This window comes from Lotus japonicus, chromosome 1 (assembly GCF_012489685.1).
Source record: "Lotus japonicus ecotype B-129 chromosome 1, LjGifu_v1.2".
In the NCBI taxonomy this organism is placed as follows: Eukaryota; Viridiplantae; Streptophyta; class Magnoliopsida; order Fabales; family Fabaceae; genus Lotus; species Lotus japonicus.
Window position 1 is genome coordinate 22,604,790 of NC_080041.1, and position 23,019 is coordinate 22,627,808.

General features: G+C 37.6%; 2 protein-coding genes across 2 annotated transcripts; both read right to left on the reverse strand.

The window, feature by feature from the left end:
* Positions 1-489: 489 nt before the first annotated feature.
* On the reverse strand, positions 490-11,323 carry LOC130734157 (uncharacterized). Its single transcript, XM_057586485.1, has 23 exons — positions 11,193-11,323; positions 10,880-10,957; positions 10,015-10,608; positions 9,229-9,431; positions 9,046-9,117; positions 8,836-8,970; positions 8,578-8,696; positions 8,152-8,460; positions 7,044-7,131; positions 6,868-6,973; positions 6,662-6,775; positions 5,824-5,987; positions 5,593-5,713; positions 5,168-5,392; positions 4,891-5,081; positions 3,883-4,050; positions 3,659-3,764; positions 3,359-3,496; positions 2,744-2,905; positions 2,460-2,660; positions 1,758-1,952; positions 1,480-1,551; positions 490-953 (listed from the first exon to the last, which is right to left on the reverse strand). Exons 2-23 carry the CDS (start codon positions 10,925-10,927, stop codon positions 801-803), a joined length of 3,684 nt encoding a protein of 1,227 aa, XP_057442468.1. The 5' UTR covers positions 10,928-10,957; positions 11,193-11,323; the 3' UTR covers positions 490-800.
* A 4,946-nt stretch (positions 11,324-16,269) lies between these two features.
* Positions 16,270-17,090, reverse strand: LOC130731711 (transcription factor bHLH130-like). Its single transcript, XM_057583961.1, has 2 exons — positions 16,649-17,090; positions 16,270-16,565 (listed from the first exon to the last, which is right to left on the reverse strand). Exons 1-2 carry the CDS (start codon positions 16,838-16,840, stop codon positions 16,416-16,418), a joined length of 342 nt encoding a protein of 113 aa, XP_057439944.1. The 5' UTR covers positions 16,841-17,090; the 3' UTR covers positions 16,270-16,415.
* Between the last annotated feature and the right edge of the window lie 5,929 nt (positions 17,091-23,019).

The following is a 23,019-nucleotide window of genomic DNA, read 5'->3' on the forward strand; positions in this document are numbered from 1 at the left end:
TTACTTGCAAGCTGAGAATGGTAAATATACATTCACCGGCATGAGGGGAAGTGCTGTAATTTCACAATATTTTTATGAAGATTTTTTTTAAGGAAACTGATATCAATTAATTAAGTAGAAACAAGCCAAGAGGCCAATACGTCTACTGCTCACTACTACGGCTCTTAACAAAATAAAAAGCAATAGAAAAAGTACAACAATTGAAATCATGAAATGTGAGACATTTATTTCCTTATTTAGGTGGTTTTACAATTGTAATTATGTGACTTGTATAGATTTTTCCTATCAAAAAAAATGTGACTTGTATAGATATTATTCTTTGTAATTATTTCCTTAATTATGATGGCCTTATTTATCATAAACGCTTAATTAACAGATTATCCAAACTCACCATAATATAAGAGTTTTGATGAAGGCATAATAGAATTGTGAGTCTGTTTTAATTAAGAATCGTGTGATTAGGATCAAGTAATGCTGGACACAACCTAATGATTAGAATACAGAGAACATGTTGAACAGAATATGAATGCTGTTAGAACTGCATTTCTTAACAAACAGGCCAAGGTTTGATTGAGAGAATGCAAAAAATTAATAAAGCTATATATTACTGCCCAAGTAATACAATGAATCAATTACTGTATATATACCTTGTACTGGTAGAAGACACTATTCCCACTGAAGAGCACATTAATCTTCCTATGAGCAGTTGAGTTGCTTGCTCCTGCTACAAAATTGGGTGACCACCATTGATTGTTATCTTTTTAACCCGTTTCCCTCTCATGATATTTACATGTATTTGCCTAAAAGTAAAAACTATTATCCTTGTGGTTGGCAGCATCCTTGCAAAGCATGGAACGAACTTCCATGATGCATCTAGGAGGATCCAGGTCTTTTTCTTGTAATGAATTTCCTAGAAGCTGTTGCATTTGTGAGGCAAATGTATCATCCAGAACCTGCATAGATGACTTTAAGTCAGAAATCACTAGCCTATTTATTCAGCACATAAAATAAGGCAAAGCAAGAGGAAAAAGCCATCTGAAACTTCAATAACTAAGTTGGCAACACAAGGTAAGTGTGCGGGAAGAGTTCTCAGATTCGTTCCCCGCACAATACAACTAGGGGGAGGGATGAAGAGCCTTAACTGTGACTAAATCCCAAATCCGGAATAGTCAGCATCCGAAGGGTGACCGGATACCGGGTGTGTATACCCAAAAAAACTAAAAATATAACCAAACTTGCATTTAGAAATTAATGGTGAGGTCTTATTGCCACTGCGATAATCAACAATAGGACAACTCTACTGACTGTAATCAATCAGCCGCAATGTGTACTTTTGGCACCTCAAATCTCACGGACAGAAACTGATGCAATTCTGATATCAAGCAATATATAAAAATAAAATAACTTCTTTATCATTCTTCATCCCTATGTGCAAAAAAAAAACACTGTTAAATAATAAAGCAGAGGTTAGCTACTTACAGAAACAGCCACCCTTGAACCCTTGTACCACGATCTATTCTCTTTTCTGTTCTCCAAGAAACTTAAAATTTCCTGTCAAAGAAAGAATACCATAATATGCAATCAATGACAGAGTCTTACATCTAAATATGTCTGGATTATGACATACTGTATTCAACATATAATCAAAAACTTCTTGGAAAGGCATAGAGAAAAGAAAACACAATTTTTTTAAACAACCAGCTAATCCAAATATGTTACGAGGCAAAGTAAGGAAATCCAAATGAAAGTAAATTTACCTGCCCCATACGATCCCAATAACCTCGACATATTGCAATAAAAACATGAGTCTCAAAGACACTGTGAAGGTGACTTATGGTATCAACCAACTTCTCTTTCAGTGGCTGCATTCTACTTCTTAAATCAGACTCTACCACAGTTTCCTTGGACTCTTGGAGAATCTTTTTTAATTTGGTGGTGTTATGCAACTTAGTCTGGAACAACATAAAAGATGGATATCAGGGGTCACATTAACATACACGTGTTATGTTTAACAATAGGCTACAAAAAAATGCAAGAAAGATGAGTAAAACAAATTTAATATAACTTGCACTACATAAATATGAAGGAAACAGGAACTCAACAACCAGCCAAGTCAGTGGCAATCACAATTTGATTTTCCTATATGGACATTAGTAATATCCTGTTATTGTATATACAATTTCTAGTTAGTATTACTAGAAAGATGAGTTACAAAATACTAGAAGAAACATAATGTCATGTATATAAATATCCCGGCTGCAGTACTGCTCTACCCACACAAGTCTTAGCAGACATTAAAACTTTTTTCTCATAGGTGAAGTTCATCATGTCCACACGTTGGGAGGTAGGTCACAAAAGTGCTTGGTGTTCCTAACATAGCTTTAATTATGATTTTACCAAGGGCATCAAGTATATTGTGGTAATATCAACAATAAATTTGCTTTTAAAAAGCTACTAACATTTTCCACAAGTTTCTCCACAATAGCCTGAAGGTAGTTCCTGAACTTAGCTCTCAGCATCACTGTCACTTCACTAAGTCTCTCACCAGGTGCTGTGTTTCCAGCATGTGGCAAGCACGATCCCCATGACTTGAACTGTGATTCTACCCTGGGACGCAAGATGTCAAGCATTCTCTTTAAAGAATTCAATAGAATTCCGAGCTGAAAAAGGTGACATAAGATTAAGAACAAATAAGTGTATTCATGTCCCAAAGAACAAATAAATTTTAAGAAATTCAACTCACCTCATCAGGAACCACATAGGCACATGTAGAGCGTTTGGCAAGTTTCTGGACATATTTAAGCCCAAACTTCTTAGGAGTCATGCTTTCTTTGAGAGGAGATAAAACATCTGCATATTGTTTGTCTAAAGCTTCCACAATGGCCTTCTCAATATCAGCAATGGCCTGTCATAATTTATTAAAAAAATTCTAACTTGAATTCTGCAATCTTTTGTTGATCTAATTTAATACAATAAATAATGCATTCAGGATCATGAAATAAATAATGCATTCAGGATGATGGAAATGTTGAAATGTAAAATTTTCAAGTTGAACTAATGACTGTATCAGGGTTACTGTAGTAAGAACTATGGACTAATTACATGAGCTTCTGCTTACCCCAGACACTTCTTAAACAGAAGGGAATAACTCTTGCCAAAATACCAAGTATTTTTTACCGATACTACATTGTAGCACAAATTTCAATGTAAAATAGATTCTCAATATGTAGGTTACCGGTTGACTAAATTAGAAAGATGAAAGCATGAAAATGGGAATTGATGACATCTGAAATTTATGGGAAAAAAGTTAAGAAAGAAAGATGCAGTATGAGGAAATTGATAATAAGATCTGACATACATTTTCTAAAACCAGGGTATATTCTGGCCAGCGGCAAATGATGACCTCGTAGTCTGTCAATGTCTCCTTCAGACGTTCATACATGTCATCAACAAAAGGAGTAGTTGAATGCTGTGTTCTAACTCCAGACCATTTCACCTGCAAAAACACAACAAAAAGGATGCATTCCAAGACATGATTAGTTTTAAAGTATCCTCAAAAGGTTTTTCAAAACAATGATTAACAAAAGGGAAAATGACCAAGTCATAATGATACACAAAAGGGACTATGACAAATATGCGATATGATGAAAGTAAGTACCTTATCTAATTTGCATGATTCGAGTAAAGATAGACGTTTATCTTGGATCCACACAAGAATATACAAATGGAACAACTCTTTTGCATCCACTCCACCTTTTATAGGACTGGAAGGAAATTCAAGAAGTTAGTGGGTTAAATTATCTAGTAGCAGGGATTCATAAGTTCACTACAAAACTTAGGATAAACACCTCGAGTGTCCTACTAACAGTAGAATAAACTAACCTAATTTTCCAGCTTGAAAGATCTCTTTGAAAATCAGATGTAGCAATAACAAGTTCTGCTACAGGTGATGATGGACCTGTTGGTGGACAAGATACGAGGAAGGCTCGTAACCTACTGCAAAGCTCTGTGCTGTATATGGCAGCAGAAAGATTTGGAAGGTCTACAAAGCTGCAGAAATATTGAACCATATTATATTAGAACCTTTAACGTTTTAATCTACTACAGTAGCTTGTAGTAGAAGCTTGACAAACTAACACAACATATATGTTCGAAATGCATCAAAGTAATTCACATGACGATTCTTATGAGGAAAGTAACCATTATACCAAGAGGAGTATACAGTCATATGTGAATACAATTCTCGACATGGTTAAAGCGAAAAGCAAGCAATAAAAAGGATGAAAGTGAAATTCTTTCAACATAACATTCCTCATGTTCTTTACATGTCCAAGTTATCCTTTAAGAACTACTTAAGCAACAAGCTATTTGGTATTGTTCATATATGCTAATTCAGTCACTTATCAGCTGTAATGCAAGGTTGCAAGCTTTTCTTTTGTTAACTTCAAACAGTTAGATCAGAATCAAGATCAAATTTTGCAACTTCAATTATTTCATTGAGAAGAACTTCAGCACAAGCCACTAGACATGGCAAGAAATAACATACCGGCATATTATCATCTAATACCCATATATCAATATGATATTACTCATTCAAAAACTGGAAAGCTTAGAAATCAACTTTCTCATGAAGCAGATAGCAATTGCGTTGTGTATTGTTGTCATCAAAGTAGCCATGCAATAATAGATATGTATTCCATTATGTAGTCATTATTGAATAATGAATAGAATGACAGATATTTTATGTACGGACAGCCACGTTTATAGATGAGAAGTGGTGCACAACAACATATATTTACAGATAAGCACAGTTCAATATGAGAAACAATACAAAACCAATTAAAATTCTAACAAACTAAATACAGACACAATGAATTGAGAAATGAATACCTAGGAAGTATATTTTGATTATGAATCTGGATATCAGTATGGATCTCATTTCTAAGATTTAAGCATAGGGTTTTCATCTTCTGGTAAGCAGTAGACATGGTCATGGAATCCATCAAACTGCCTTCATTAGTCTGCGTAATATATTCATCTGTTTCACTGAGGTTCCTTCGGGACCGCTTTTTTGCAGCAACCTGGGAAAATCAATTGGTTGTCAATTAAACAGATCTGTGAATTCAATTAGCAATCGTCACCATGAAAAAACTCTAGTCCCTCCCACCTGGAAATAGTGACAGAATGCATTTTGGGCCTCAGGAGATAGGATATCATGAAGAAGCTTGTAAAGTTTAACAGCAGGTTCCAACGCAGGTGCTGCATGACCAGTTGCTGGTCTGAAAACCTCTATGATGCCAGAGAAAGATGATTCATCAAGTGACTTGTAATTCTCAAAGACAATAGAGAATATCAGTTCAATTTGATCCTTGGTCTCTCCTAGTATTCGGTTCTGATGAGAAAGCCAAAAAGCATAGCATGTTAACAAGATACAAAAGAATATATTTCAAAGTAAACAAATTACAACAATACAATCAGTTCAAGTATATTGATTTATACAGTTAATTTTATCAAAGAACTAAGAAAAGCTACAAAAGTGGACTGCACTGATCAGTTAAAGTTACATCACTTGAAAAAATAAGTCAATGATACCTCCTGGTGGCTCAAAGAAGTCTTGCCATTGCCCTTCATGATAACAGGAGCAAGCAGATTGTACACTAAATTAAGGCAATCTGCTGTTGGTGTAGCCACATCCATGACATAGGATAGGTATCTATTAAAGTAGAACATAATGAGAAACACTAATGTAATAAACTGGGAAAAAACTTAAATGAATTAAATATTTTTGCAGAAAATAGCTGTAGCACATCAACTTCACACTACCTCAACTTGGTATATATCTCAGATACCCCATAATATGATGCAAACTCTGTCAAAAGCCATTTCCATGGACCATGTAACAATAGGTTCCTTTGCTGAAAGCCCTGAAGTTTCATTGCAACTTCTAAAACTAAGTCGTATGCAACTGTCTCTGCTACAGAGCCACACTGAGACCACAAAAAAAGAGACAAGTGTATATGAAGGACAATGGATTATGAAACTCAGAATGAATTTAGATAACGTGATTTTTGCAAATGAATAATCTAACATAAAACTCATACTACAAGTTTCTATTCCCATTGCTGATATGTTGTCAAGGAATAATTATATCTAACAGATTTTATTCGGTTTTCTGTTGCGGATAAATCTGACTGGGGAAGGGGGTTGAAAGGGCAGAAAACCTACTACCCATAATTTGAAATCGTTACATTGTATCAGTGAATTCAATTATGCAATAGATATATCTCATGAAGGTAAAAGCATTAGCATAAAATCAAATTACTAACACAAAATGCAGTTCAGTACCTTATGTCCCAAAAAGTTAATGGCTTGTTGTGATTCAAGTATTATTCAGTTAAAGAGATCTTAACAGACTCCCAAAAATAACTTTAAAATATCTATACAAGAAGCACTGGGAAATTATCATGCTGCATGATTACCTTTCTAACTTCAAGTAGCTTCAGTCTTTTCAATATACAAAAGAAAGACTAGAAAACCAAGTTTTATATGTTCCCATGATTGTATGATCATGCTATTAGAAAAGATAGGTCACAAGATTTGAGGCTCTCGCTGGTATAATTTACATGTTAAAAAAAAATACTGAATATTCATAGATGCGAACCTTAAGGTGACTATGGTCATCGGCACTTGTTGAATAACTTATATTAAGTTGTATATTGCCCACAAGCTCATGGTCTGGCTCGCGATATATAGGCCACCAACGTACTTTGTCAGCCTGCGTTCAGATTGAACATGAATTCCTTTATAATGATCATAACTCAAACAGGCACCGCAAACTCCCAAAAAAAATACAGTATAAAACATTACCGGATCCTCAGTTATAGTAGCCACTTGGACAAGAACACGGCCAAAATGCTTCCCCTTGGAATCTTGAACTTCAACGATCAAATCATCTCCAAGGCTATCTGGAAAACTGTAAAGTAGTCAGAAATATACTCAGGCAGTACAATCATAAAAGATGGGAAAGATGGGGAAAAACTTACAACACATGGACTTCACTAGATCCAGGCTGCAACCTAACAGCGTCCTCTTCAACTGAGCTTTTCAGTCTTAAATAACACGCGTACGTCTCTGATGATATGCCAAGCATAGGCAGAATAATAAATAGAATGAAACAAGCTAAAGTAAAAACCTTAATAAGTGAGATGAGAATAACACAGGCATTTATAACTAAAATATCATGAATTGCATAGACACACGTAATAAACAAGGATGTGTAAAAGTTAACCAAAGATCTCCAAATTTACCAATGACTAAGGGCATGACAAAACTATCAATCTCAGCAATAACTATATGTCTACATATGTAAATGTTCATCTTAAGTTGGACCATCACAGGTCTACTGTAGGCAACCTTAAATTGCAGTGCAGGAGACTAATTCCACAACTCCAGATTGCAATAGGAATAGCTTCAAAGAACTAACTCAACACCATGGTTTAGGTTAATCTACACTGCAATTCTTTTATTGTGGCAATAAAAAGTTAAGGAGGAGGGGAGGTTGCCCTTTCTAAGGCCAGGGCATGCCAGAAGCCTCACAATGAGAGCTTAAAGACCACAGTAAGAACTGAACCCCAGGATCTTTATATCAGCATTATTTTATCCCACTTTTATGCCAATATCTATAGATACAATAACAAAGAAGTACAACCGCAAGAGTTTAAAGACCACTTTTATGATAAAATTGTACAATTTAGTTATAATAAAATTTTAAGCTCCTAACAATTGAAATGTATCACATGTCATGAATAGTCAGTCTAACAACACCAAAGAAGTACATGTAATTTTTTCACCAAAATCGTAACAGTTATGAAGGGATGGATAATGAAATATTAGTCACGGGTTCAATTGTAAGGTGTGAAACACCCAACGACCAAAATAAAAACCAAGCGCATTAGTTAGTCACTTAGTCTTACAGAGGGCCAAAATTGAATTCAACCAAACAGCTTCCTTAAGTTAGGAAGATGTCTACTCTAGATATTTCTTAAATGATCACAAATGAAAGACAGAAAATAATTGTTTTCCCATGATTTTCCCCTTGATGCATGGGTAGCAATAATTAATAATTATAGTGCAGGTTGCATTTTCATATACCTTGCACAACTTCATAGGACGATGAACTGCTGCGAAGAGATGTTGTAACACCAGCCTTAAGGAGTCCAGACACTTGTTGTATGTAGCGAGTGCTAGCATGCACATATGCCAAGCTTTGTCGTGCCAGGGAACCATTTGCATGCAAACGTGGTGCAAATCGAACTTTCTTGAGAGCTTGCCATCCAGAAGATAGTGTTGACTGCATATTGGAGAGGTGGTATCGCACAGATTCCATTTTAATTTTATGTGTCATCAACGATGACACGCTACAGCCAGTAGGAGGCTCCAAGCCAACTTTAATTTTACGTACTGCAAAGTGAAAAAATGTATCAACAAAGAATCACCACTTTTTTTTATAAGCCAAACAAAGAATCACCACGTGGAAGTAAAATAATTTGAACAGTAAAAGAGAACATCCGAAATTACCTTGCACCTTCATTTTCCCAATAAGTTTTTTGGGTTTTGGAGCAACACCCTCACTTGAAGGCTCTATATTGCACTTCACCATTAGTTCCTCTTCTGATTGTAATAGCACCTGTCGCAATCTACAAATTGAAAAAAAAAAAGAATCCAATAAGAACAGAAGTCACTATCTAGGACAAAATACTCAAAATGCTTAAGCTGTTATATAACACATGAATGGAGGAAAGAGTAGTGGAGGAAGAATCTCAAGTCTTAACTCACCCAAATGCATCCCTGAGTAAAGAGCATTCGTTCTCCAAAAACATAGGTGCCTCCATGTTTTGCATTGCCCAAGCATGAAGGCAAAGACGCACACAAGCATCATATGCAATCACTCCATACCATGGCCCAAGAGCACTGAAATGAATTTGCATAGTAATGTTAGCCCACACTTAAGGATATTAGTATCCAAAACAATTAAAAAGGATATACCTTGCATGAAATGATGGAAGACGAGGTGGCTGTGAATTTGAAGAAGCAGCAGCCTCTGAACCAGTGGCAGTTCTGTGAACAAATAGACATCAAGATTAAGATATTATTGAATTGATATAAATTTGTATATGTTGAGTGACATGGAACTGTGAATTTTTAAGAGGAAATCAAGAGTGTACTAACCTAACAAATTGATCAGAGCTCTCATTTCCAACATGCTTCGCTATCTTATCGCTAGACAGAGTACTTGATTCTGCTTTATTGGGAGTAGTATGTGTTCTAGAAGTGGGAATTTCATCATGTGTTGGTCTGATCTCTTGAGTAGAACCACAAAATGGGGGTGCACTGGGAATGTCATCGTCTTCATCACCGGATACTCTTCCATTCTGAGGATTTTCAAAGAAAAAATCAGGAAGCTAGGCTAATTTTAGTCAGCCAAGATATTTCATTTGTAAAGAAAAAGAAGCAAGAACTTAAAATCCAAAAGAAATGAGAAAAACTAGTAGGTCATAATGGCTGAAGAGTGAAGAGAAAACACTGCTCATAAAAAAATAGTAGGTGACCACTGCAACTATCTGTCTTATCAAATATAACCTTTTATATTACTGTAAGCATAAGTCTTGATGATCAAATCAAAGCTGTATTAATTGGTGAAAAAAATAAAGCTTCTACCACCATCCGAAGTTCCATAAGAAGATTTGAATGTTAAAATTATCTTCGAAAAAATATAAATGCAAGATTTACTAGTAACCTTTTATTGTAACAATTATAGAAGCCTCATTATCCCTATCTGGAAACTAATAAACTTTAATACTTAAATTAGCTATTTGGAAGTTATGTATGAGAAGGGCTCCAGATAACAGTTTTAGCAATATCCCTTCCTAATCTATCAAGGTATAGTCCTTGGCAGTATGCATTCACCTTATCGGCATGCAATTCAGTACATTATATCACATCTACATTCCATACCTTGGCTGCTGCACTTTGCACATTCATCCTTGAAGGCACACTAGAAGTATACCCTTCTGACACATAAGCTCTACTTCTTGGCAGTGTGCCATTGATACTTCCTACTTGTGTAGAAGAGAATTCCGAGCTAGCTGCAGAATCCGATGAATCATCTTCTGTGAAACCACTTTGCCTTCCATTTGAAGCCCCCCTCATCAACACTTCCCGCACAGCACCAGGTCTGCCAGCCAGGGTTTCCCTGGAAGAACTGACCTCGGAGTATGTATACTCACTCCCATACCGGGACGCCCTTTGAGTGAGGTTCTCATATTTCCTAGCAGCACCGTTGGGGGCTCTATGATCTTGAGGTGACGAATCCAATGAATATCTGCTACCATAAACTTCTTCCTCAGAACCAATGCTGTCATCATTATCAGAATTCGAACAGCTATCGCCAGTCTCAACCGTCGACACAGGAATCGCATTCGCAGGAAGATGCCCACTTCTGAATTTCGCTGGCGGCGGCAGCCCAAACCCTCTTCCAGTACCACTCTTCATCGCACCGATGGGATCGTTGCGAGATCTCAATGTTGTGCTTGAGAATGGAACATCCTTCTACTCACAAACGAAAAACAACGAAATCAAAAGCAGAATTTCACAAATACTAATATAAGAATTGAACTTCCTTCTGATCACCATCAAAACTAAAAAAAACCCACAAAATCAGAACTTCACAAATGTGAATCCAAACTTCTAATCACCAACAGAAAAACAAAAAAATCAAAACTTTACTACTATTAATGAAAATCAAGAGAACCCCATTTGGATATACCATAAAAAGATCAAAATTTGAGAAATGGGAATCAAAATAAGGGGTGAAAGTTACCTCTCCAACCCAGCGAAGAGCGTTTTTGTCAAGGCCTTGTGTGAACATCACTAACCCTACCACCAAATCTGAAACAACCTGTCAATGCAGAACAACCTACAAAATGAGAAGGTGATACATAAAAAGGACAAAGCTTGTTCTCACACAGTGGAAGTGTTTTAGAAGAAAAAATGTGACATGTGAATGGAAGTTGAGGGTTTTTGACTACACAGAGAAAAAGGGTTTTTCACAATGAGAGAGTGGAATCAGTTTAGGGAGATGGAGAAGGGTAATGGGGTGCGAGATTTGAGGGAGAAAAAGAGGGTTTGCTTACTCAAAAAGCTTTCTTTGTTGTTGTATAATAACCCTCACTCTCTCTTTCTCTCTCTCTCTCTCTGAGACTGTGAAAAAAACCTTCTCTTCTTCTTCCTCTGCTGCTGCTAACAGTTGTCTCTTTCTTTCTTTGGTGGGGTATAACGCGGTTCTTTCTTTATTTCCATAAAACCACCCAATTATGATTTTATTAAATTAAAGCGTAAATAAAATTAAAATACGGTGGATCTTATCTGGCGTGTGAGTTTTTGTCACGTTCCGCGTGAGGTTCATATGTGTGTTGACAGACTTGTCTCCTTAGGGTTGCGGCTTCAGGTCAATTTTCGAAAATGGTCCTTGCCCCTGTCGAGTTTTGTCATTCACTTGGTTCGATTAGGCGTTGTTCTGCTGATCTGTTTAGTTTGCTTTTTTTTTTATGGATGACATATTGTACACGGCTGTTTACCGTTTTGTACAAGCATTCACGATGAAGGGATTAGTCAGCTAGTCACGGCTGTCAGCGATGGATAACCGGGCTAAGAAAAACAAATTAGATATTTTTTTTCCTTTTTGGTAAGATTCTATTTTGTAATAAATAATAAATAGATACTAAAAATGAAAGAGTCATAAAATTATAATCCTAACGCAGCTGTCAAAATATTTACTACTTGATCCTGAATTTAATTAATAATAGTTTTCCATTTTTAGTTATATTTTTCTATTTATTACTTAATATTAATGATATTTGATTGTGATACGGCACCGTTTTTTAGCGCAGGGACAACTTAAGTAATTAACAAAAAAGGGAAAATTCACTGACTGGTCCGAAAATAAAGCCCACGTAGTTTAGAATATACTGGACCAAATGACCAGTAAACAAAGTGGGGGATTTAAATTTATTTTATTTGCTATTTAAATTGGCTTTTTTTTTAATTATTTAATTGAAAAAGACATTAGTTTGGATCGAAATTCGAACGTTGTAGTGGGGACACTTTATGTTGTTTTGGTTTTTCCTATATTTCCCAGCTAGCACATGATGGTGGGTCACACTTTACCCTTTTTCTTTGGTCTTGTGTTAAATATTATTATTGGCTAGAACTTGGTGAGGACGGTGACCGAACATGAGTTTAAGCAAGTAATGATGAAATTTAATATTAATTAATAAGTGTTTATCAAATGAACATTTATAGAGATGTTGAAACTTATTGGTTTCAAAACTTTAATCTAAGGTTAGAGAAGTAATAAGTTGGGATTGAATTGTTTATCTCTTGAGATTAATTTCTATGCACTGACAGTGTACAAAGCTCTACTTTTACACGGTAAATACATAGAAATTAATCTCTTATATTTTATATTTTATCTTGAGCGTAATGCGATGACAGATACTTTGGTTAAACAAACTTTCTAAAAGAATATTCTTCTTTAGAAAAATTCCTCTTAATGTGATTTTCTTTATCACGATTAAATTTTGTTATTTCTGTCTTTTGTTTTTCAAGTTGTAAAAACAAATTAACATTTATGCTAAAAGAACTTTTTGAATAAATTTATTTAAGAAAAAATGGGATAACATAATTTAAAGTAGGGGATGATTTTGTTAGTTCAAAAAACACTTACAATATATTTACATTTATCTCACTGCAAAGAATAAAACTTAAATCTGCAAGATGTCAAATACGAAAAACTCTGTCATGCTCAACTCAACCAACTCTCTATATGTGTATTTGAAAAATTTTATAAATCCTACTCAAATGCTTTATGTCATGAACTTGAGGTGAACTTTTTGAAATGCTTCTTTTGTGATAATGGTACTGAAAGGAAGATCAATATTGAGTATGACAATAGCTTTGGAGAAATTTGCTGTCACAACCACGAGGAATATTGCTTCATGTTGACGGCTAGGGAAGTGACTTTAGTTTGAAATTTTTTGAATGTCTTTTTTTTTTTTGAGGTCAATATAACGATAAAGTTTTGATTTAATGATATTTGACGTTTCTTATTTCAAATATTGAATCATGATACTATCATTTGTACATAGGAATCTCATTGGGACATATGGTTGGTGCCTTCTGGACTCAACAGCTACAAAATGAATGGTTCACGAGCCCACCGAACCTTAACATCAGCATCAACCTATCACGTTTTTACTCACCAAAATAATAATAATAATAATAATAATAATAATAATAATAATAATAATAATAATAATAATAATAATAATAATAATAATAAATGTGTATTTTTGGCCCCTTGTTGTTGTGTGGTGTGATTTTGGTTCCCCTAATTTTTCTTTCGAGCTAATAAAATCTCTTGACTTTTAATTTTTTTTTTGTCTCTCTTAATTTTCATGTGCATAAAATTGTTAAATATTTATTCTCTTTTTAGTTATTTTATGCTTTATAATATATTTGATACATGATGCAATTTTAAAAGTAAAAAGTTGGATAATCTTTTATCAATTTTGAATATTTTTTAGGATATCTACCAAAAAAATGATCTTTTATGATATGAGGTCAGAGTTTAAAGAGGTAAAAAATTGGGGTTGTTTTTAAGTATGACATTTAATATTTTGATTACTGATGTTTGATGGAGTAACGTAGAATGATTCAATTTGTGAAGATTTTTCTGGAAAAAAGATAATATTTTACAATTTTAAGTGAAATCATATGATAGATTGACTTAATTTGCGACAATTAAAAAATTGAGCTGATTGATAAACCAAGAGGACTAAAATCACATATAGTCCAATAAGGGACTAAAAGTTTAATAAAGCATAATAAGAGTAATAATAATGATAATGAAATAAGCAGAAATTAGGTACGAGATGAGGGTTCATGTTATGGGCATGATGTGGTGTGATACACATGAGCACCCATTCAGCATGAAATAAGGTGAAGATCAAATATACAATTATTGTTGTGATATAAGAAAAGGAAAAAAAAAAGATGAAAAAATAAAATGGATGAAAGGAGAATGAACGTGAATGTTTCAAAACTTTTTCTCCTTGGATTGGATAAATGTGAACGCGTTTTTTTATTATATAGTATTTAATTTGAACTTCCAAGCTCCAAGATAGCCAGACAAACAGCATTCAAATTTAATTGACAGCTGCATTTGAAAGCTTCATCTACGAAGGGACAAAGAACCGAGGATTTACAAATAAAAAATGAAGAACAGACAGAACAATGAAACAATTTATATGGTTGAACGTTTTTTTTCTTTCCAAGATAAAAAAATATGGTTGATCGACCCAATTGTTATACTTTTTGCCTAATAAAAACGTGTAACATTTGATTTGTCCCCTTATATCTGCTTTATTAGGTTACATGGAACAAAACTCATGAATGCATGGAGCATGCCATGTTGAGTATCACACAGTGTATGTTTAGAAAATCTTCTTATTCCAAATGCAGGAAAAAAAATTGGAATCTTTATAAGTTAGTTAGCTTTAAGATTTATGTCCCGAATGCATGATAGCTGAATGATAAGAGCTAGGGGACATATGAGTTGGGTGAGGGAGGACCAGGAATCAATCCTAGAGGCTGCAATTTATCTTTCTGAGATAACAAAAAAAAAAGTAGCTTTAATATTTTTTTAAACTGATTCTGAAAAAAAAAAGTTGATCATGCATGTTTGAAAATTATTTTACAATTGATTTTAAAGACATAATCAATTGAATCAATTTAAGGAGAGACCACGATAGATAGCTTTTGAATGCCAAAATTAATTTTTAGAAAAGAGAATCTGATCATGCTAATAATATTTGACTTAAATATGTTTTTGGTCCCTTTAAAATCAGAGTCTTTTGGTTTAGGCCTTCTATTTTTTTTTGGTGTACACCCTAAATGCAAAATAATACTGAGGTTTCAGTATTTGCCGTCACTTTACGTCCTTTAGAGAGACTTAAACTAAAGAACCATGATTTTAGAGGGACCTAAGACATGATAAAAATTGAGTTTTAGGTCCTTTAAAATCATGTTTCCTTGCTTTAGGTCCTTCTAAAATATGTCACGTCAACGTCAAGTAAAGGTAACGACAGGGGCTTATCCCTCCATATTATTTTTCAAAATAAGGGTGTATGCCCAAAAAAATATTTATAAGGGCCTAAACCAAAAGACCCTAATTTTAGAGGGGTCAAAAACATATTTAAGTCAATAATTGTTTTTTGTTTTTTAAGGTATCTTGCAACCGACAACAATATGCGACTAAATGAATCACATCAATTAATTAAATAAAATAAAAAATTGGTATTCCCTCATCTTTGATATCTGACTGGTCTGATTGTATAAATCTTTTATACTCTTAATGGATAGAAAATTATTCTCTAATTTTGTTTAAACCACTTTCAGCAACCCGTGGAATTCTTTGTGAAGCTTTTTATTCAGAAACCAACAATGACTAACTCAGCAAAGCTTGACTTGCATGAGGGTGCACACATGTAAAGGAACGTAATTGAGTAGGAGCATCACACAACACACATTACTATGTGTTTCATGACCTGAGTCACACCACATGAAGCTTCTTTGATGCACTGCATGTGCTTAACTTTGTAGAACTAATTTTGATAACAAAAAAATTGATTTGTCTAATAACTTTCACTTTGAAGTATATGTTGATAAAACTTAATATGAAATTCTCAATGTAAAAATTAAAATTTAATTTTGATCTAAATCAAATATGCTTTTCACAAGAGACTTATTTTAGCAAAGTGTAGCCAAACATAAATCTATGCACAGAAGGTCCATCATGAATTCATGATTCTTTCACTCATAAATTATGGTAAAAGGCCAAACCACCTTATTTAAGTACATGTTACGTCCTTTGTTCTCCATTTGGTTATATGGTATTCAAATGTGGTTAACATGACTCTTTTCAGATAAACAAACTCAACCACCCTTTCAAAAGTTTGACTCAACAAAAACAAAAATCATTTTAATTTAAGATGGAATGATTCAACAACCAAAACAACTTAATGCAACCTGCTTCCTTTCTTTTGATGGGGATTCAAACACATCAATGAACATCATGGAATGTGGATTTTTATTAGTCTAACTCAACCATACAGTTCATCAACATTACACTCAACCAAATATATTCTTCTCAGATAATCTTCTAATAGTTACTTTTTCCACTAGTTAAAGAAATTATAAAAAAAATATCACTACATTGCCAATAGTTTTTGTTAATTCATCACTGCAAGATTATAATATGCTTTAAAAACAATTGCTTTTTGCATATACAAAAAATCCTACTTCGGCAATGCTTTGAAGATGACTAGAACAACCTCGTTTGCTCTGATTTTACTGATCTGGGATTGAAGCAACTTCTCCATAGCAATCAGACTGCTGAAGTTTTTGGTAAAAGATAACGTATGAACTTGACTACCTAGCTCTCCATTCTGAGTACAACAATATATTTGTATTGAGAATAAGGAATGAGACTTAGAAAAAAATAACAAAAAGTTAACATTTCTATATATACCTGAACATCAGAAAACATCTTTTCATTACCACTTTGCCCTCGTTTCAAGCCACTGAAATGCTCTGAGAGTTGTGCAGTATTATTCCAAGAACCATAGAGGAATCGATGAACATAATGTCGAGCATCACCAGTGCTACCTCCCTGCCTCCCATCATCAGGGCAGGTTTCCCCAATGTCATCCATCACCTTCATCTGATATTACCTCTCATGATATGAGAGACAGACTTGTTCTTCCAAGTCATGTAACTGAGCTATCTGTTGATGACCCTACTGATCCAATTTCAGCTGCTAATTCAATTCCAGATGTTGATCCAATTCTAGCTGCACAAGTGAGTAATCAAATTCACCCAGTTGTCAGAAGATCCACTCGAACTATTAAGCCTCTGTCACATTTACAAGACTACATATGTCATACACCTTCTCTCACTGCTCATCTTACATATGATCGTGAAGGAAATGTTTTCCATGAATATTATTGATGGGTAAACACCCTATTTATACAAATACATTGTTGACTATTAATAAAAACTAAACCCTAATTATAGGCATATTTACATAAGAATTAATGCAAGAATATTCTATTCTATCACACCCCCGCAGTCGAAGCGGGAAGTTCACCGACGCTGAGACTGGAACGAAAATCATCAAAGAGGACCCGAGGAAGGCCCTTAGTAAATATGTCCGCAATCTGATGGCGGGAAGGAACATGAAGGACGCGAGCCTGACCACGCGCGACCTTTTTCCGAACAAAGTGGATATCCATTTCTATATGTTTAGTACGTTGATGGTGCATTGGATTTCCAGACAGGTAGATGGCACTAACATTGTCACAGTGGACCAATGTTGTCTGAGAGAGAGGGAAATGAAGTTCGAGAAGTAAATTGCGGATCCAACAGGACTCGGAGACAACATTAGCAACACCTCTATATTCAGCTTCAGCACTAGAGCGAGAGAGGGTGGGTTGCCGCTTGGAGGACCAAGAAATGAGGTTGTCGCCAAGGAAAACACAGTAACCAGAAGTAGAGCGCCTGGTGTCAGGACATCCCCCCAGTCAGCATCAGTGTAAGAAACAAGTTTCTCAATGGGGGAGGGATACAAATGTAGACCATAAGTCAAGGTGCCACGAACATAGCGCAAGACACGCTTGAGGGCAAGCATGTGCTCGGTGCGGGGAGCATGCATATATAGGCAAACCTGCTGAACTGCATAAGAAATGTCAGGACGAGTAAATGTAAGGTACTGGAGAGCACCAGCAAGACTCCGATACAAGGTGGCATCCTCACAAGGAGTCCCTGAAGAAGAACTGAGCTTCTGCTTGGTGTCAACCGGAGTAGCAGAAGGGTTGCACGAAGCCATGCCGGCTCGAGCAAGAATCTCACTAGCATAAGTGCTCTGACTGAGAAAGAGGTCACCTGCATGTCGAGCGACAGCGATGCCAAGAAAGTAACTCAGAGGACCAAGATCCTTCATAGCAAATTCTGATGCAAGAAGTGCCATAAAGGAGTTGCGGAGAGCATGCGACGAAGCAACCAGAATGATGTCATCAACATAGAGAAGTATGTAGGCAATATCAGGACCCCGCCGGAAGATGAAAAGAGAATGATCGGAAGCGCTGTGCCGAAAACCAATAAAGGAAACATAGTCAGCAAACCGCTGATACCAAGCACGAGGCGCCTGTTTCAGACCATAAAGAGACTTCTTCAGGCGGCAGACATAGTCCGGGTGCTGAGAGTCGCGGAAACCCAAAGGCTGATGCATGTAGACAGTCTCATGGAGATCACCATGCAGAAAAGCATTCTGGACATCCAACTGATGAATGGGCCAAGATTTAGAGAGAGCAATGCTGAGAACTGTCCGTATGGTAGCTGGTTTTACCACGGGGCTGAAAGTCTCGGCACAATCCACACCTGCAATCTGAGACCTGCCATCACCTACAAGACGAGCCTTATAACGCTCAAACAAACCATTAGACTGCTTTTTATGGCGAAAAATCCACATACATCGAATAACATTAGCATCACAAGGACGGGGAACCAACTCCCACGTATTATTTCTAATAAGAGCATTAAATTCAGACTGCATAGCGGACTTCCAATTGGGATCGGATAAGGCTTGTTTTGGGTTACGAGGCAAGGGTGAGATGGACGGGTCATCAATAGAGACCGAAAGACTAAAAGGCTTTTTAGGTTTGGAAATACCGTGCATGCTACGGGTGGTCATGGTCCGAATTGGAGGTGCAGGTGGGACCGGAGGCAAGGGTAAAGACGCAGAAGAAGTAGGCGAGGAGGTGGGGGCCGGTGAGGGCGGCGTAGAGTCAGTGGGACTCGACGGTAGGATCAAAGGGTCAGGAGGGCCTGTGGATGTCGTTTGCCAATGATGGATCAGAGAAGGAGGTAGGTCCTCGGTGAAACAATCATAAGAGGAGGTAGAGTCCAAAGGCAAATCAGCAAAAGGAAATCTAGTTTCGTCAAAGATAACATGCCGCGAAATTATTAGTTTTCTGTTTGACAAATCATAACATTTATAACCTCTGTGATTCATCGGATACCCCAGGAAAACACACGGAGACGAACGTGGTTGTAGTTTGTTTATTGTAGCGGAAGGAAAAAGAGGAAAACATAGACAACCAAAGACACGTAAGTGTGAGTATGAAGGGTCACGATGATATAACAACTGAGTAGGAGAATCATTTTGAAGAGTCTTGCGGGGCAGAATGTTCAGAAGGTACGTTGCCATTTGAAGGGCATGATGCCAAAAGGAAGGAGGAACAAACGAATGAGCCAAGAGGGTGCAGATCATGTTGTTAATGGTGCGGATTTTTCGTTCTGCTTTGCCGTTTTGAGACGAAGTGTGAGGGCAAGAGAAGCGAAAAATAAGACCATTAGCATCACAATACCGGCGAAAGGAATCATTGTCATATTCACGTCCATTATCACATTGAAGACATTTAATATTTGCTGAAAATTGAGTTTTAATAAGTGTAGCAAGAGTGGTAAATATCTCATAAACCTGAGATTTCTTACTAATCGAAAACGTCCATAAAAAATCAGTGTGATCATCCAAAAACAAAACGTAATAACGATGACCAGCAGTGCTTAAAACAAGAGACGTCCATAAATCACTATGCAAAATATCAAATGGCCTCAAAGTAATAGTTTCAGAGGAACTGAAAGGCAACCGAACATGTTTGCCTAAAACACAAGAATCACAAACAGTACTAGAACGCGAAGGTTCATAAGAAATAAGTTTATTATTCCTAAGGTGATTTAAAGCTGAGGAAGCTGGATGACCAAGACGATTGTGCCCGACACCAGAAGCAAGACCAGCAAAATGAGAGGAACGGGTGACTGGGTAGAGGTCGCCGAGGCTGTTACATCTCAGGAGAGGCATCCCCGTCTGGAAGTCAGACACCGAGAATCCAAATGGATCAAAAGAAACAGAAACATTATTGTCAGTAGTGAGTTGTCGCACAGAAATTAAGTTTTTAATAATTCGCGGAGTGTGCAAGACATGGTTGAGTGCTAAAGGTTTGTGAGGGGTGGGAATAGAAGTGTGTCCCGAACCCTGAATTGGAATGCCCTGACCACTACCAACTATCAGTTTCTGATTTAAATGACTTAAATTAGAATAAGACGTGAGAGTACCTTGAGATGCCGTAGTATGGGAAGAGGCGTCGGTGTCCATGTACCACGTGGTGTCTGGAGGAGTCAAGGACATGGTGTGCATGACAGCAGCGATATCAGTGGGTGCTGGAGAAGCAATAGCGGAGTAGGCCTGAGGACGCTGACCCAGAACGCCGGGTTGCTGCGGAGGACCCATGGGACGCGACCACTGAGATGTGGGGTAAGGACAAGGAGGCATGCCCCAAGGGGAAGGAGCCCAACCAGGGGGAGGAGCCCAACCCCAGGGATGCCAGGATGCTTGTGGAGGCGGGCGCCATGGTGGAGGGGCTGCAGCAGGGGAACCAAAGGAGCCAGATGATCCAGTATAGCGGGAGCCACCTTTCCTTTTAGGTTTACCAGAACTACCCTGAGAGTTACGATGTTGCCCTGACCCAGAACGGTAGTTAGAGTGTCCCTGATTGCTGCGGTTGGTTGTGCGCTGTTGAGAAGAGTCAGCAGGGTCCCGTGGAAGAGAAGCAGAGGTGTGCAAAGCAGTCTGAGAGGCAAGGCTTGACATCTTGGCGAGACCAGATTCCTCTAGAATTAGCATGGAGCGAACCTTGAGGAAAGGAGGCAAAGGTTCACTCTGACGAATCAGGGTGGCAACACCACGGAAAGGCTCAGTGAGACCAGAGACCAACTGGAGAACAAGACGATGATCACTAACTGGGGCACCAACATTCCTCAACTGATCAGAGATGTGTTTCAGACGCTGACAATAGGCCGAAACATTAGGAAAGTCCTCCATGCGAGTAGAGATGAAATCTTGGTCGAGAGCGACCGCACGAGAGTTCTGATTGTCCTCAAACATAGAAGCTATACGGTTCCATGTAGCCATAGCTTTAGAACCTTTCTCCATAACAGTGGAGAGAAGGTCAAAGGAGATGGTGGAATAAATCCACTGTTTGACAGTAGAGTCAAGAGTGGCCCACCGGGCATAGGAAGCATCAGTGCGCGCAGGAGGCTCCATGTCAGCTTGAGGAATGATGTGGTGGAGCACCTGAGTGGCGTGAGCATGAGTTTCAAACAATTCAGCCCTTAGAGCATAATGATCCTTGTCTATCTCGAGTTTGAAGGGAATGTTGTTTTTGATATTGGTGACAGCAAGGGCTGGATGAAAGTCGGACTTAGCCGGCGGGACAGGTGGAGGGACCACGGTAGTGGTCGTGTCACTAGTAGGGGCGCCGTTGGTGGAGCTTGAATCTGCCATTAAAACAATCAGAAGAAAGAAAAAAAAAATAAGGATTTTTTTTTGTGGACGGTCCAACCGTGTGGTCAAACCGGTCTGGTTGACCCGGTTGGAAGGCTTCTCGGGTCTGAGAAGCAAGCGGGTCGGATCTGCCAAACAGATCCTGGGCCGCGGGTTGCAAGGAGATGCTAACCCTAGGGGCGGCGGCGCACGTCCGTTCTAGAGGAAGGGAGTGGTGCGCGAGGGGCCGGCGGTCGTCGACGGGCATGCGGCGGCGGTCGGAGGCAGATGGTGGTGCGGCGGCGCAAAAAGGAGGCGCGGGCCTGGGGAGATCTGGAGCGATCGAAAGCAGAGGTTCGTTGGGAGCGAACGTGGAGGAGCTACGGCGCTGCGAAGAGAGGCGCGGTGGCTGGCGTTGTCCGGTGGCGCGAAGAGGAGGCGCGGGGAACTCAGCGGCGGCGGCGGCTGCACTATGAGTGAGCGGCGGCGGCGGTGGCTATGAGAAGAGAAGAAGAAGAAGGAAATAAAATAATAGTAAAAATTAGGTCAGATAAGGAAGGATCTGAACCTGCTCAATGATACCATGAAGGAAATGTTTTCCATGAATATTATTGATGGGTAAACACCCTATTTATACAAATACATTGTTGACTATTAATAAAAACTAAACCCTAATTATAGGCATATTTACATAAGAATTAATGCAAGAATATTCTATTCTATCAGATCGTTTTCTCTTTCTTATAGAGACTACATCATACAAGTCAATTGCTCCTACGAACCTCAGTTTTATCAGCAAGCTGTTAGATTTCTACAATGGAGGAAAGCTATGGACTATGGTTGAAGAGTTGGCAGCTCTTGAACTCAATAATACCTGGTCAGTTGTGATGTTGCCTTAAGATAAAGAAGCTATTGCTTGTCTTTGGCTTTTTAAAATCAAGCCCAAAGCAGATGGAACAAATGACCAGTACAAGGCACGACATGTAGCCAAAGGCTACACTTAATGATGACCCTAATTTAGTAGTGTTTTTAGGGTCATTTCTTAGAGTGTTTTGGGTCTTTTTCTTTGTCTCATGTAGTGTTTCATGCATTCTCAGGCATTTTTATGTTTATTTGAGTTTGAGTTTAGTTTTAGTAATTTTATGGTTTTATGAGGGTTCTTTTTGCATTTTTATAGAGTTTAGGACTTGCATGTGTTTTGTCATGGTTTTGTGAGGACTAAGGTGATTAAAAACTCTTTGAATTTCTTGATTTTACTACTTGTCTTGGTCCTTTAGTGCTGCAGCAGGTTACTCTTGAAGAAAGAATGCCAAAAGGGTGAAGAATTGATGAGAACATTCAAAGGAGGGTTACAAAAAGCTGGAAAGTCCCCAAAACCGAGTGTATGGCGCTCAAGCGCCCTAGCCTGGCGCCTGAGCGCCATCTTGCCAGAAGGGAAAGTGAAGCTTCTGCTTCATGGGCGCTCAAGCGCCCCAGGTCAGCGCTTGAGCGCCCTGGCTCGTACAGAATGCCTATAAATA